General features: G+C 28.6%; 1 protein-coding gene across 2 annotated transcripts in view; it reads left to right on the top strand.

Annotated features, from left to right (window-relative positions):
• Positions 1 to 12731, top strand: part of LOC105422178 (neuroendocrine convertase 1) — a 28144-nt gene extending 15413 nt beyond the window's left edge. The window contains exons 4-15 of one of the 2 annotated variants that reach the window (XM_011631468.3): positions 240 to 455; positions 1116 to 1262; positions 1732 to 1798; positions 2983 to 3254; positions 4596 to 4808; positions 5223 to 5323; positions 6236 to 6301; positions 7382 to 7534; positions 8962 to 9131; positions 11454 to 11587; positions 12288 to 12419; positions 12543 to 12731. In XM_011631468.3, coding sequence (XP_011629770.2) covers positions 240 to 455; positions 1116 to 1262; positions 1732 to 1798; positions 2983 to 3254; positions 4596 to 4808; positions 5223 to 5323; positions 6236 to 6301; positions 7382 to 7534; positions 8962 to 9131; positions 11454 to 11587; positions 12288 to 12419; positions 12543 to 12605 — 1734 coding nt within the window. In that variant the 3' untranslated portion in view covers positions 12606 to 12731. The remainder of the gene's footprint in view (positions 1 to 239; positions 456 to 1115; positions 1263 to 1731; positions 1799 to 2982; positions 3255 to 4595; positions 4809 to 5222; positions 5324 to 6235; positions 6302 to 7381; positions 7535 to 8961; positions 9132 to 11453; positions 11588 to 12287; positions 12420 to 12542) is intronic. The other variant, XM_089082461.1, reaches the window with a different exon arrangement.
• The last annotated feature ends 1742 nt before the right edge of the window (positions 12732 to 14473 follow it).

Genomic DNA, 14473 nt, shown 5'->3' with positions numbered 1-14473 from the left:
ATGAATATTATTATTTTTAAACATGCTATATCTGAGAGCCTTCTATAACAAAACTTTAACTTTAACTTTAGAAATTAATAATTTTTACAATTAACTTGTTAAATTTAAAAAATTATTAATATTGATGCACATAAAACATAAGAATAATATCAATAATAAATATTGCAAAAGTATAGACGCAGAATTGAACGAGAAAGATGCAACTTTCTTAACGTAATTTTGCTTTTTATCGGTGACAGATCATTTGGGCAGATCAACAGAAAATCGTGAGACGACTTAAACGTGATTACATCTCATTAGCTGATTTGGAATCTGAAAAACCCTTAACGCGAGAGAAACGTCTGCAATTAAACGTATACGAAGTTGCATCAAATGTTATTAGCAACGAAAATCGTGGTGTTTATAAAAAATCACGAATATTTAACGATCCTCTTTGGGATCAAGAATGGTATCTGGTAATAATTTCATAATATTTATATATTATATATATTATACATTATATATATATTTTGCTACAAATTAGTAAACAAGATACTTTGTTATTGGATTAAGATAATAGAGATTTGTAATAAAACGTTTCTAAGAAATAGAAATAATTATCATTAATTAATTAAAAGATATTGTCATATATATTATCTTTAATTTCTATATATTATAAATATTATATATAAATATTAATTTCAAAATACACACATTTCAAAAACTTAATTCATTTAGATAAGTATACTAAAGCAAATAAATCTGAAGAAGTTAAAAATTATAAGAATAATTACTGTGAAAAAACAAAAGTTATATAGACAATGGTACAAGATAACGATATTAATAATTTTATTTGTTCGTACAATTAATATATTTTCAATAAATACATTAATATATTTCCAATAAATTTTATAATGATTTATATATGAGCCTCTAAGAAACCGAACTGATTAACACTACTTCTTGTAAATTTTTTTACTTTTTATATCGTAACATAGATTAGTTTATAATTTTATCAATTTTCTTCATTTTCTTATTTTAAGAAATTGATAAATTTGTATCTTTGGATGTTCATATACCATGTTACTTCTCTTATTTATTTTTAAAATGAATTTTTTCTTTATCAACTGCTGTAGCAAGACACGAGGACGAATAGAGCTTTGCCGAAGCTCGACTTAAATGTTCTACCTCTCTATCGACTGGGGATAACTGGTTATGGAGTAAGGATTGCTGTTCTCGACGATGGTTTAGAATACACCCATGATGACCTGCGACACAACTATGTATGTAAGATTTACATCGAGGTTTTTTTCTTTATCTCATAGATGACGAAACGTGTAACTTAGAAATATATTCTAAATATCAAAATTCTATTATTTATATGTATATGTTATACATATTTCATTATTATGCTATTATTATTTATGTATGTGCATATTACTATACACACATGTTATGTACAAATTACATATACTAAAAATAAACATAATATATAGATCAATGTATCTTTATAATTTATGAAAAATTTATAATATTAAATAATTTATAAGATTAGATAAAATGTATTTTATCTAATATTATAAATTTTAAAGTATTTTAAAGTATTTATGAGATTTTAAAGTATTTATGAGGAATTGAATGTTTCTTGGTAGATAAATTGATTTGAAGAAATAGGTTTGAAAAGATAAAATATGATCATATTTATCTTATCTTAATTTTATTACTGTTTATTACTGCAATACTTAATTGTAGGATGCAACTATTAGTTATGACATAAACGAAGACGATAATGATCCTTTTCCAAGATACGATGCATCAGGTAAATTCTATTAAATATTTTTACATATATAATATAATTTTATAATAAAAAAGAATTTATGAGAATACCTTTTATGATTGCGTTTAGAAAAATAAATTGAAAATATTCTTATATTTTAAATCATGAAAGTGTAACTGTGCTCATTCACAGCTTGAGATACGTAATGAAATATATTAAAGGATACTAATATCTTGCGGGATGTTTCTAATGGGATGCTTCTGAAAAATGTCTTCTGAGATCTTTTGGACACTTTGTAAATACCTTAAAGATATCTTTTAGATATCTTTCATTAATAAGTAACATTAAAAAACATAATAAAATGAAAATATAAATAACATAGATATTAAAATAAATTTTTCTGATTAAAAATAATTTAATAAAATATATATTTAAAATTAATGGTTCCTTTTCACGTAATATTACATTTTTGTTTTTTAAAACACAGGATGCAGGTATTTGTCTCGGTCATTCGAATAATGTAGTAACGACGTAAGAGTTCGGTCAATATCGTCTAATAAATTATTCACCTGCTGGTAAAAGTGTTAACCTGTCGATATTAATGAAATTCACGTGAAACCAAATCGAACGTGGTCATTCGCTTCGTTCTGAAACCAACTTATTCACAGATTTATAATCCAATTACATATTCAGGCGAAATAAAATTTATGCAAGTGTAAGCGATCTGATTTGTCTGTACATTTAAATAAAAAATACATATTGATTACTTAATTTTATGTAATACGTTATTTTAAAAAAAATATTCTTTTTCCATTAAATTCTCTCTGAGGAAACATTATCTTCAAATTTTTAGAAATAATTTTTATAAAAGCAAGAAGATCTCTCTGCAATATGTCATCTTCTAATAAATTACTCTTTGTGTGGGAAGCGTTCCAATTGTTCTTTATATAACTATGTGTAATATATTTAGTTGCAACTCATTGCTTGCATTTTTATTAATAAACATTAGATAGCGCTCGAATGCAAAACATCCTGAATTTCAAAATCGAATATACATATATATAATGGAGGAATATTGCGAAGCAAAATCTTGAAACTTTTGGCGTAGATATATATTTTTTAGTTTGATTTCTCTTCTCTCATGCTCGATGAACTTGAGCAAGCTTCGTCGACCCAATTGAACATTACTGTTTCACGATTGTATTACAAATTCAACTACTCCTCAGGGATGAACGGTCACGGTACCAGGTGTGCCGGCGAAATAGCTATGGAAGCCGACAACCAAAAGTGTGGCGTCGGTGTCGCTTTCGAAGCCTCCATCGGTGGCATCAAGCTCCTCGATGGTGTGGTGAACGACCGTGTGGAAGGTGAAGCTCTAGGATACGGATACAAACTTATTGACATCTACACGGCTTCCTGGGGGCCAGCGGACGATGGAAAAAGTTTGGAGGCACCTGGCAGACTCGCTATCGAAGCGCTCGAACGTGGCGTAATGGAGGTCAGTCCGCCATCAAGTTATCCTTTAATATATATATATATATATATATATATATATATATCGAATTAGATGAAAATAAATTTATTATATTTTGTAGTAATAATATATAATATTTTATATATATATATATATATATATTTATCTATTATATATATATCTATATATATATATATATATATATATATATATATATTTTATCATATAAATTAATAAATAAAATAAATTTCCTTGAAACAGATAATGAGTTAAATAAAGACAAAACTAACATGACTCTAGGTAACTAAAACTCTAATAGGTAACTTTTAAAAATTGCAAAAACAAAATTTTTGCAAGAATATTATATTTCATTATTTTTTGTTCCTTACTTCTGGAAATGTTTATAAAAAAAAAAAAAAAGAGGAAATGTGAGCTTTGTACTCGAAAGTCTCTCTAATAGGATTATACCGAGTGGGTTGACTTTACGTCAGAGTGAAACATTTTGATTTTCTGGTCATTTAAATAAGCTTTTAACACTGACTAAGCTTACCTTGGTTAAACTTTAACTACATTTTTCACGGGGACACGTTACTTGTTGATTATTTTTTCAGGCAAAATCTTAAATTTTCCTTGCATTTTTACTTGCTACAAACTTATCTTTGCTGACGCTATTTTTATCTGTGCAATTTATCTGTGGATTGTACATCATGTAAATGTCCGGCAAAATAAATTATATATGGCTCGCGGTGATTAAGTTTATTTTTAAATTTCTGTACAATTTACATTTAAAAGCTTGATGGAAATTAATTAAAAAGATAAATATTTAAAAAATCAAGAAAAGAATGATTTATAGTCTTGTGTAATATGAAATTCGGATCTTTACATGTCATAAACATTTTATTGTAGATATTGTAACTTTGGCAAATCCATTTCGTATGATTTCAAAAATATGTCGGCTTTAATGTTATCGGCGCAAACGTTAGTCTTGGCTTCAAAGAGATGCTCGCAAGTTGCTCGCGTTTATAAAGTGTTCTCATTTCTTTCCGAGGATTAAATACGGACAAGAAGAATCCCTCAACGGTCTAAGAGAAAGGCTCGATTTATTTATGCATATTTATAGCGATATCTTTTGTGCAACGGCATCTTTCTTTCTGGATGACTATATCACACTTTCTAAGATGTAGTAATTTAATTTATAAATGTTCATAAATTTATTTTCTTCATCTAATGGCTCGAGATTTGATATATTATTTGCGATTCAATGAACATCTCAAAATAGCATAACGTAATAGTTTTAGTGAATTAATTATTTTCTATTTGATACCGCTTGCGACAATTAATATTAATGTTTGAATATTTGAATAGGGTCGTGAAGGCAAAGGTAACATTTATGTGTGGGCTTCTGGGAATGGTGGCTCCAAATCGGACGACTGCGGATGTGATGGATACGTCGGAAGTATATACACCGTGGCTGTCGGATCAGCCAGTCAAACCGGAAGATTTCCTTGGTACGGAGAGAGATGTCCTGCTACTCTCGCCACGACGTACAGCAGCGGCGCGTATTACGATCAGATGATAGTAAGCTTTGTCTTCTCAGCTCGGTGTTGATTAAATTAAAACAAATTAAATTAAATAAAATCTACTCGGTATCTTATTCATCGAAAAATATAAAGCGTTTAGAAGATGCGCGTTATCTTAATAGTTTCTCGTACTCATTTTTCTCAAATTTTCTCTTTTCGAAGCTTATTTAGCTTATTTAAAATGAAAAGATATATTTTGTTGTTATAATTATAAATATAATAAGATTCAAATTTCATGAAATTTTGCTGCGGGTAGAGATAGTCGGATTTCTTAATGCGATATCTGTAATTACCGTTGACATGTTTGCACGTTCCTTGAAATCAGACGATATAAATATTCGCGTGAAAGAAGTAGAATTCATCTTACAAAAGAATGCCGAATAATTTAATAGTTTTCATTTGCGCTGTGCAGGCAACAACGGATTTACGAAACACCTGTACGACTAGGCACACAGGTACTTCAGCTTCCGCCCCATTAGCCGCCGGAATATTGGCTCTCGCGCTGCAAGTAAAGTACGAACATAGTTCCAGCAATCTCTCCCCATTGAAGCTTTTCTTTGAAAACGGAATCGCTAACTTGATTACTAATACTCACTTATATTTTATTTTTAGTTGCACCGTCAATGAAAAGGGATACTTTATTCCGGTTCATATTTTTTTTTCATATCCTCTTTATTAATATATATTTTTAGCTTCGCTATTAACTCTAAACTTCGCGAAGTCAAGAAATTGAAACTTGAACTTTATTATATAATATGATAACGTATAATTATAATTGTAACAGCATAAACGTATAATTATAACAATTAATATATATATGAAGGTATAAATATACATTGAACAAATGTATTAAAACAGTAATTTGTAAGAATAGACACATATTATAATTCACATTATAAATTACAAGTTTTTATATCAAAACCTTTTGTTAAAATTAATTAGAGTTTATGTATTATTTTTATATCTTATATAATTCTTTTTAATCGAAGTTCTCGTTGTCGCAAACATATAACTACGATCCCCAAACAGATCAAGTTCTTTAAAACTTAGATTATACTTTAATGTATAAAAAAAATATTTTAGATAACAAAGAAGAGAAATTTTAAGAGAATCACAAAAGAAATGCCATTGACAAAATTTAATATATGTTTTTAAAACTGAAATATTTTTGTACAGTTTATTTTCTGTTATTATTATGTCTTATATATATATATATATATATATATATATATATATATATATATATATACAACCTTATGAAATATATAATCCGTGTCTATACCAGGAGCCACATTGTATTGAGTTTCAATTTATTTTCGATTAATCTATGATCCAAAATAAAAGTGTCATTTCAACTACAAATATATTATCGATATACGATACACGATCGAAATTCGCAAAATAAATTTCTTTTTATTTTTATAGTAACAACTTAACGTGGAGGGACATTCAGCATTTGATAACTTGGTCATCAGAGTATAGTCCTCTCAGGTGAGTGCATCTCGCGAATAGCAATTCAGGCCACGTGTATCTGCAATTGTACCAGTTTAAATTCTTATTCGTGCTACAGCAAAATAGGTCGCAGCATCGTTTGTAATATGAAACTCGCAAGGAACAGTTTTTTCCATTTGTCGTTAAAAATAATTTTCAGTATAATCGCGCGATCGTGATTAAGGAATAATAGGGCAAAGGAATAATAATTGAGTCTGTGAGCAAGTACGATTAATATCACTTTTTATAAATATTAATTTCTTATCCAATATTTAATTTTAATAACAGATCTTAAGATTAAATTATAACTTTGTCAATTTTTTTCTTTTTCTTTTACGGAATTGATTAATTTTCTTCTGAGAAACACTTAAACATGTTTTCTGATTTTTTTTCAAATAAGTTTGTAGAAACGATTTAACTTGTTTAAAAAATATAAAATAATTTTTCAAATAGTATCGGAAATGTTTGTTACGTTTTTCACGATATCAAATAGTCACAATCTCACGTGTCATGCGTAAAAATTATTTCAAACCATGATATGTAACTTTTATCGAATAATTGTCAAACAAAAGAGGTCGCGCATATATCTATAGAAGAAGAAAAATTGCTCTTCGATCAGCCTACGGGGATGCGTACGCAGATGGTCCTATATATTTCTGTGCGTTATTGCTCGTTCTCGTATCCCGTGCTAATTGCCTTCTATTATGTCATAAATTATAAAAGCGATCACAATAACTTTTGTAAAAAAACGTATCCGTTACAATCGTATTTTATTCGTACAGACAATATTTGACAACTGACGTTTGAAAATATTATATTTAATTTTTATTCTCTCAAAGATGCCAATATCACGTAATAATATTCTTTCGAAATTTGATGCTTTCTTACTTCGAAGAATTCCAGTAATGATGCAGATATCATTTTATTCCTATTATTATTATAGAAATGTTAACAAGAGAAAAAGAAATCAAAGTCTGAAGGAGATTGGAGGGAAGCAATGTTTTTCTTGACATCTGCTATTTCTTTACATACGTTTTTTTTTTTTATAATGAGAGATTTAATAATTACATCAATTTTCAGCGAAAATCCGGGCTGGTTTAAAAATGCAGCTGGATTTTGGTTCAATTCTCGCTTTGGTTTTGGACTTATGAACGCGTATGCGCTGGTAATAACGAGCTACAACTGGACGACAGTGCCAGAGAAGACTATTTGCAAAGTAGATAACGCATACATGTAAGTAAATTAGTTTAGCGGATTTAGAGCAGCTTAATTGCGCAGTACGCGAACATCGTACTAAACGGACAGTACTGGGCGTACGAATAAAATTGAGTAAATGCTTCCACTCTTGCTTACAGAGGCAAATATATTTAGCAGCATTAAACGCAATTTATATCTAAATCGTTAGAATAACAAATCGTCCAATTTATAAAGGATAAAATAGACCGATTTCTGCCTAAAAGATATATTATAAATTATATATAATTTTATGTTTTTTAAATCACTAGATATGATGATAACAATTTTATTTATCTAAACTTTTATTTATCTAAACTCATGAGAAAATTTATTTTAATATTTTATATTATTAATAAAGAAAACCGAAATAAATCTCTTTTTAATAGTAAGAATTACCCATCGTTTTTTCTTTTCTTTTTTTTTTATTATATTCCTACTATTCAAAACCACAAAATTAGATTTCTCTAATTTAAAAGAGATATTTATGTGAAAATGTTATGTATTTATAATATGTAGTCATATTACATGATCCACAAATACTAAAAGAATAACGATCTTCACTTAATGCCATTCTATAATCCCCAAATGTCGCATCAATCGAGCGCGACGACCTTCTTTTTCGGAGAGCCATTTGCGGATGCTCGAAGAAGCGCGAGATAAGAAGTGCATCGTTAAATTCAACAAGATCGTAAAGATTCTCATTCGTTACGTTACGACAGAGACGAGAAAATGGAATATCGTGAAGGATCTTTTTTGAAATCCGTTTCTGAAGGGGCAATTTATTTAACATTCTGGGAAACAACTGGGACTTCTTGTACTTCGATCAGTAAATGCGAATGGGCATAATCACTTCAAATACCCATGTTCCCTAGTACACCTGACCAAATACGAATGCTACTCTCGTTACAAGACATCATCCCAATCCATGTAATTCAGAGGTACATACGTGACCTCACTCTTTGAGGATTTACCCTGTTTCATGTGCTTTAAACCGAGCCATTTGCGATTATTCTCGTAATCCCACTGTGAGTGATGAGATACCCGCAAAGGCAGTCTCATTAATTTGCGGTTTTTACGACTCTTCCGTACTATTATTATTATGTTATTATTCATGCTTACAAATTTCAAAATTATTCGCATGCTTGCAATTACATTAACACGACATATTTGAAAAGAGATATTTTGAAAGATATTTTGAAAGACGCAAAAATAAAATAATATTATTTATATGTACATCTCTATTTTTTAAAAGATATTATTTAAAGAAGTTCCTTCAATTTCGATCGCGCATCAAAATTCTCAGTTTTTCGCTTTCGATCTTCGGTCAATATTTCAAAAATATGCGACAGCGCTACGCGATGTTTCGCGAAATGCTTATTTTCGAACTACCAGCACGCATAGATGTGCAATATTTTTCGTTGCAGCGCCGATATCAGACTGACTTATGGAAATTCAAAGAAACTGCAATTCGATGCCGGTAACGTTTGCCGGACATCAGGGAGCGAAATAATCTTTTTGGAGCACGTGGAAGTCGAAGCGAATCTCGAGTATTCCCGTCGCGGCGCGCTACAGATGTATCTGACTGCGCCTTCAGGTATTACATATATTTTTGACTCTTCAACCATTTATCACATGTGCAAAGTTCTTTTTACGTGCGTCGACTGATAGATCCGTGTATATGTGCAACAAGATTGGAAAATAGAATTTTTTTTCTCGTTTCTCGAATATGGAAAGAGAGATAGAAGCGTAAGTGCTACATTTCACATAACTTTTGTGCGTAAATGGGTCGCATGAGTCTCTTGAGCCGGTTTGCCCGGCTAAGCTTCATTTGAAATGCACTTCTGGAAATGTCATTCTTCATTTGTATCCGACTTATAGAAGTGAAAAAAATGAAAATAAAATACGAAGGAATAACCATGAGGGCAGTCGCGGTATTCCGTCATTTTACGTTTTTAACTAGAAAATTTGAAAGATCTGTAGAAATATCATGCGAAAAAAGTTCTCTATAATTATATCAGAGGCTGAAGTCTTTGAGAATATTCTCAGAGGCTAAATGCAAATTGCGTAATTATATTCATGGAAATTCGCTCGTCAACCGCATTTATCGAACTCTATTCGCTATTCGTTGCATTTCAATTTATAAAAGAGGAAAACTAAACAATGAATATATAGAAGAAATACACAAATATGGAGTATAAAATATAATCAAAATAATCAATATTATTATAATTAATATGATAAAAATGAAACATCCATTTTTTGTAAAACTGTTATTAAAAATATCTTATCCTTTTATTTAACATAACACGTTAAATGATATTTTCAGACAATATTAAATACTTTATTGTTACTCGAAATAAAGCACCAAGAGTAATAAATAAAAGTAATAAATAGAAGCTAAATGTAGAAGAATATCTACATTTTATTTTTTTAAATAAATTTTTAATATGATACATTTCTCGGAACTTATGGAATAAATAAATATTATGCAGTATTTCGAGATTATCGATCAAATATTGCACAATTAGATATAACAACCTTGTTAAAGAAAGACGGCAAATAACGAACGGATAATTCCAACAGAATTAATACCGCCATTAATATTGCAAGTCACGTTTTCTATGTCGCATAGCAAATGCAGTTAACAGCACAAATACGCTCTTACTTCAGTTTATAGCTAGAAATTCAATTTAATGCTACTTCGATGCGGCGTATTTATTCGAATCGAGATAGAATTGGATATAAAAGAAATAAAATTTATCTGTTTAATATAGATTATCAAAGACCATATTTATATAACATATATTACTACATAAGCTTTATAAATATATAATAAATACTACAAGGAAACTTTGTAATTTTTGTATTAAATAGAACGATGTTTCAAATACGAACGAATGGATAACAATCATCACTTTAGTCAATACGTCATGTTATTTAATTCCCTGTACGTTTATCGATTGATGTTATTGACAGACGATGTCATTGAAATGCCGAAGAAAATCCGAAATAGAAAGGAACGATGAAAACCATCCACATGTAGCTAAAATAACAATATCGTAACTTTGGGATTTATCTTTTTCTTTTTGGTTTGTATTTACAGATTTTACTAGTAATATTTCAGTAAAAGCACTCTCCGTTTCACACAAAATCGATATAACATTGCATTTTTTATGAATCTATGAAGGAAGAAGAAAATTGTTTTTGAAAATTGTAAACATAAGGCAACTTTTAATGGCAACCTTTCTCGGATCAATTTCATGAAATGAACTGTAATTTTTCGGAAATTTAACTATTTATATTCCTAATTATTCTTTTTTCTATTCTTCTAATACTCTTTAAATTATTTGTCAAATTATTTTATTAAAATATTTAATATTATTAAAAAATTTCTATCAACATTTATAATTTAAAATAATTTATAATAAAATGACATTTTTCAAAATATTTTTACCACAATTTTTGATTTTTAAATAAATTGAAAAATATTTAATTTTGTTTTAAGGTAATTTCTTATAAAAGATTAAGAAAAATAGATTAAGAAAAATTTAACTCGTAATATTTATATATCTTATTTGTTGTTAAAAATGGCACTTTTTTCCTGTTATCAAGTATCAAGATTATACTCTCAATTAATATATATTAAACATATATATTAAAGTAATTTACGATTATGTCCAAATTTGCTTTAAAAAGAAAAAACTATATTTTAAACAAAGTATGAAGCTATACTTAACACTCAGATGTTTTACGGAACCAATTTATTTTAACTATCTAGACTAATATTAATCATTAATTGTTAATATAATGTGATATGTTGCAAAAACTCTTTAAGAAAAGATTTCTCATGATGTTCTTAAAATTACGTTTACATATACAAATTCTACTTATGCAAACCATGTACTTCGTTCTTTAGGGACCTCAATCCAGATTCTAAGTCCAAGGAAGCTGGATAATTCTGATGCTGGTTTTACGAAGTGGAAATTCATGTCCGTCGCGACATGGGGCGAAGATCCTCGAGGAACATGGATCTTGGACATACTTGACGAAGTAAGGCTTTGAAAATATTTTATCGCAGATTATACTGCGTCAACATATTTCGAGAGATCTTCATAAGTATATATGTAATCCCATCTTTTTATTATTTATTATTTAAAAGAAATATTATGCAACAATATATCACTAGATGAAAACAGAATATAAATTTGATTGTAATATAAAATTTGATTATTCCTTTCGTAAAATACAAATTCCCATAAAAAAATGTCATACATCGTAGTGAAAACATTTTATAATAAAAAAAATACAAATGTGTTACTCAATTCAACATTGTTTCGGAATGTACATATAATAATGATAATATAAACACATAAATTCAAGTAAAGTCGTTTTGATTGATCGTATAAGATCAGAAGGTTTACTTTCTTTTTCCATCGAACATTCTAAATTACAATTCTAAATTTCCATGTATTTCAGAGGTCTATATTCTACATACGAACATACATTTATATGAATAAATTTACATATTTACATAATATCTACATATAAATAAAAATGTAAATTTTCAAGGCGCCTTCTTCAAAACAACATGACGAGACACAATGTCTCATCAAGCCAATGGCAATTATCAAAATGCAATTGTTTGATTGAATATTGATTATTTCAAATTACCTGTCTGCATATCCGCAAATGTGAATCAGCGTATCTGTCACGCCTGCACATTTGATTACGTATATTTGCGCACTTTCAGATAGGACCAGAGCAGAATAATGGTACAATTGGAACATTTACGTTGATTCTGCATGGTACTGTGCAAGTTCCCGTTTATCGCCGAAATGGACCAAGAATCTACAACGAAGACTATAATCGAATACGTAAAACCGTAAGTACACATCACATAATTCTATATTACACTTAATTATATATTAAGTGTAATATATATATATATATATATATATATATATATATTATATATTACATTTTAATGACACCATTTTTCTTTCAGTATGATGCGATGAAATCAGTAAATTCCATACAGAATGAATTTGATGAAGCGTATCATCGCTAAAAGTGAATGATATCTGACTATAAGCAGTGATTGAATAAACTAAGATATGTTATAATTAACTAGTTATATCATCAAACATTTAAATAAATTAATAAAATAGTCAAGGAATTATTATGATCATAATGATATCCGTCGAAACGCGTACATTTATTCACATCACACATTCTCATGCAAATTTACATCTAAAAATAAATTAAATCCGGATATTGAGATCCGAAAATTAATCCGGATAAATTAATCTGGACATTGATATCCTTTCTTAGTTATATCTCGACTTTCTGAGAATATGACATGATCGCAAATTTATGAAAATATGTCCACATATATTAACAAATACTAGATAATTATATTTGGGATATGTTTATATCGATGATAGCATAAATAAGTTTTTCGTGAATATGCTAAGAGTAAATTTCTCATAACATTCTACATGTACGTTTAATCCATAGTTTATTTTTAATTCGTTGAAGTCTAGTCCATCCCTTCGATCCCTTTATGTACAGCTTATGTTATAGCTGTCTGGACCATTTAACAACTGACTTGACTGGTAATAAACATTATCGAAATTCGAGACGGAGCGAAACTAGACTATAGCTCTTAGTTCTGCGCATACAGGATGCACAGTAAATCATGAGTTACAAGCGGACGTAACTAAACCAACGTGGACTTGTAAATCATGAGTGATAACTCCTTTGTAATTGCATACGAATAAGATTCAGTAATGTGCTTTAAATGCTTTACAATTACACACATTTATTCATGCAACTAAAATTTTAATACTCCTAATGAGCCATTTTTCAACTTTGATATATGTGAATGTTTCATATTTCCAGTTCTCTTTATCGAAAATTAAGAAAAAGATTAAAATTCATATTTACAATTAAAAATTGTAATCTTTTCGACGTTAAAATACAAATAGATGAATCTGCTTACTGTGAAATTTTTCGATTCGAATTTTCCGGGAAATTTCCTTCTCGAGAATATTCGCTTTAGATATGCAGATTCTTTTATGCACCATTCTAAGAATCTACATACACTCGGCTTTGCAATCGTGAAATGTCGTATAGATCCAAAGATATATATGAATGTTCCCCTTTTGCACACTAGCGATTACCATAGGGGAAAGAGAAAAAAAACATTTGAGTTTACAATCTGAATCATCTTTACAACAGATAACATTTGAGTTCTCTGCTCAGAACATTTAAATTTAATAGCAAGAAAGATATGTAAAATTCTATAACAAGTATTTTATTTCTTGTTACATTCTGTAGAGATTAAATTTTATATGAATAACGAAAAATTTTAAGTTTTTACTTAATAATAAAGTAAAACGTTTCAATAAAGTGAATAATGAAATAAAAAATAAATACAAAAATATTAAACAATATACGTTTGTAAAATACACATATGTAATATTAAAACTATGTAAAATTTTGTCATATTTTGTAAATCAAATTTTTGTTTTCTCTATTTTTTAAATTGCAGATAATTTTCAATTCTACGAAAAACTGAATTTTATGTATTTTTACAATTTTATAATAAATAAATGAATAGTGAAAATGAAAAAAGCAAAAAATAACTGGCATAAAAATAATTGCCTATGTAAAATAGAAAAGTATCTATAATATTCTATCTATAATATTCTATAATAGTCTATAAGTATCTATAATATTCTATCTACAAGTCGCAAGTGTGTGTTGACCTAATGTAAAAACAACTTTTTCAAGGCGAGCATCGCTGTTGCATACTTGCACGTTTCGACTATAAATCATCCTCCGTACAAGCCTGCAAGAATTAAACTTACACAAACTCACAAGCATATTTTACGATGATATATAACTTTACGCAGGTACGAGCAAAATATTACA

Source organism: Pogonomyrmex barbatus, unplaced genomic scaffold, assembly GCF_055798465.1.
Source record: "Pogonomyrmex barbatus isolate J1 unplaced genomic scaffold, ASM5579846v1 scaffold6, whole genome shotgun sequence".
Classification (NCBI taxonomy): Eukaryota; Metazoa; Arthropoda; class Insecta; order Hymenoptera; family Formicidae; genus Pogonomyrmex; species Pogonomyrmex barbatus.
The sequence above is the reverse complement of the archived record's forward strand: the minus strand, read 5'-3'. Positions and strand labels throughout refer to the sequence as shown.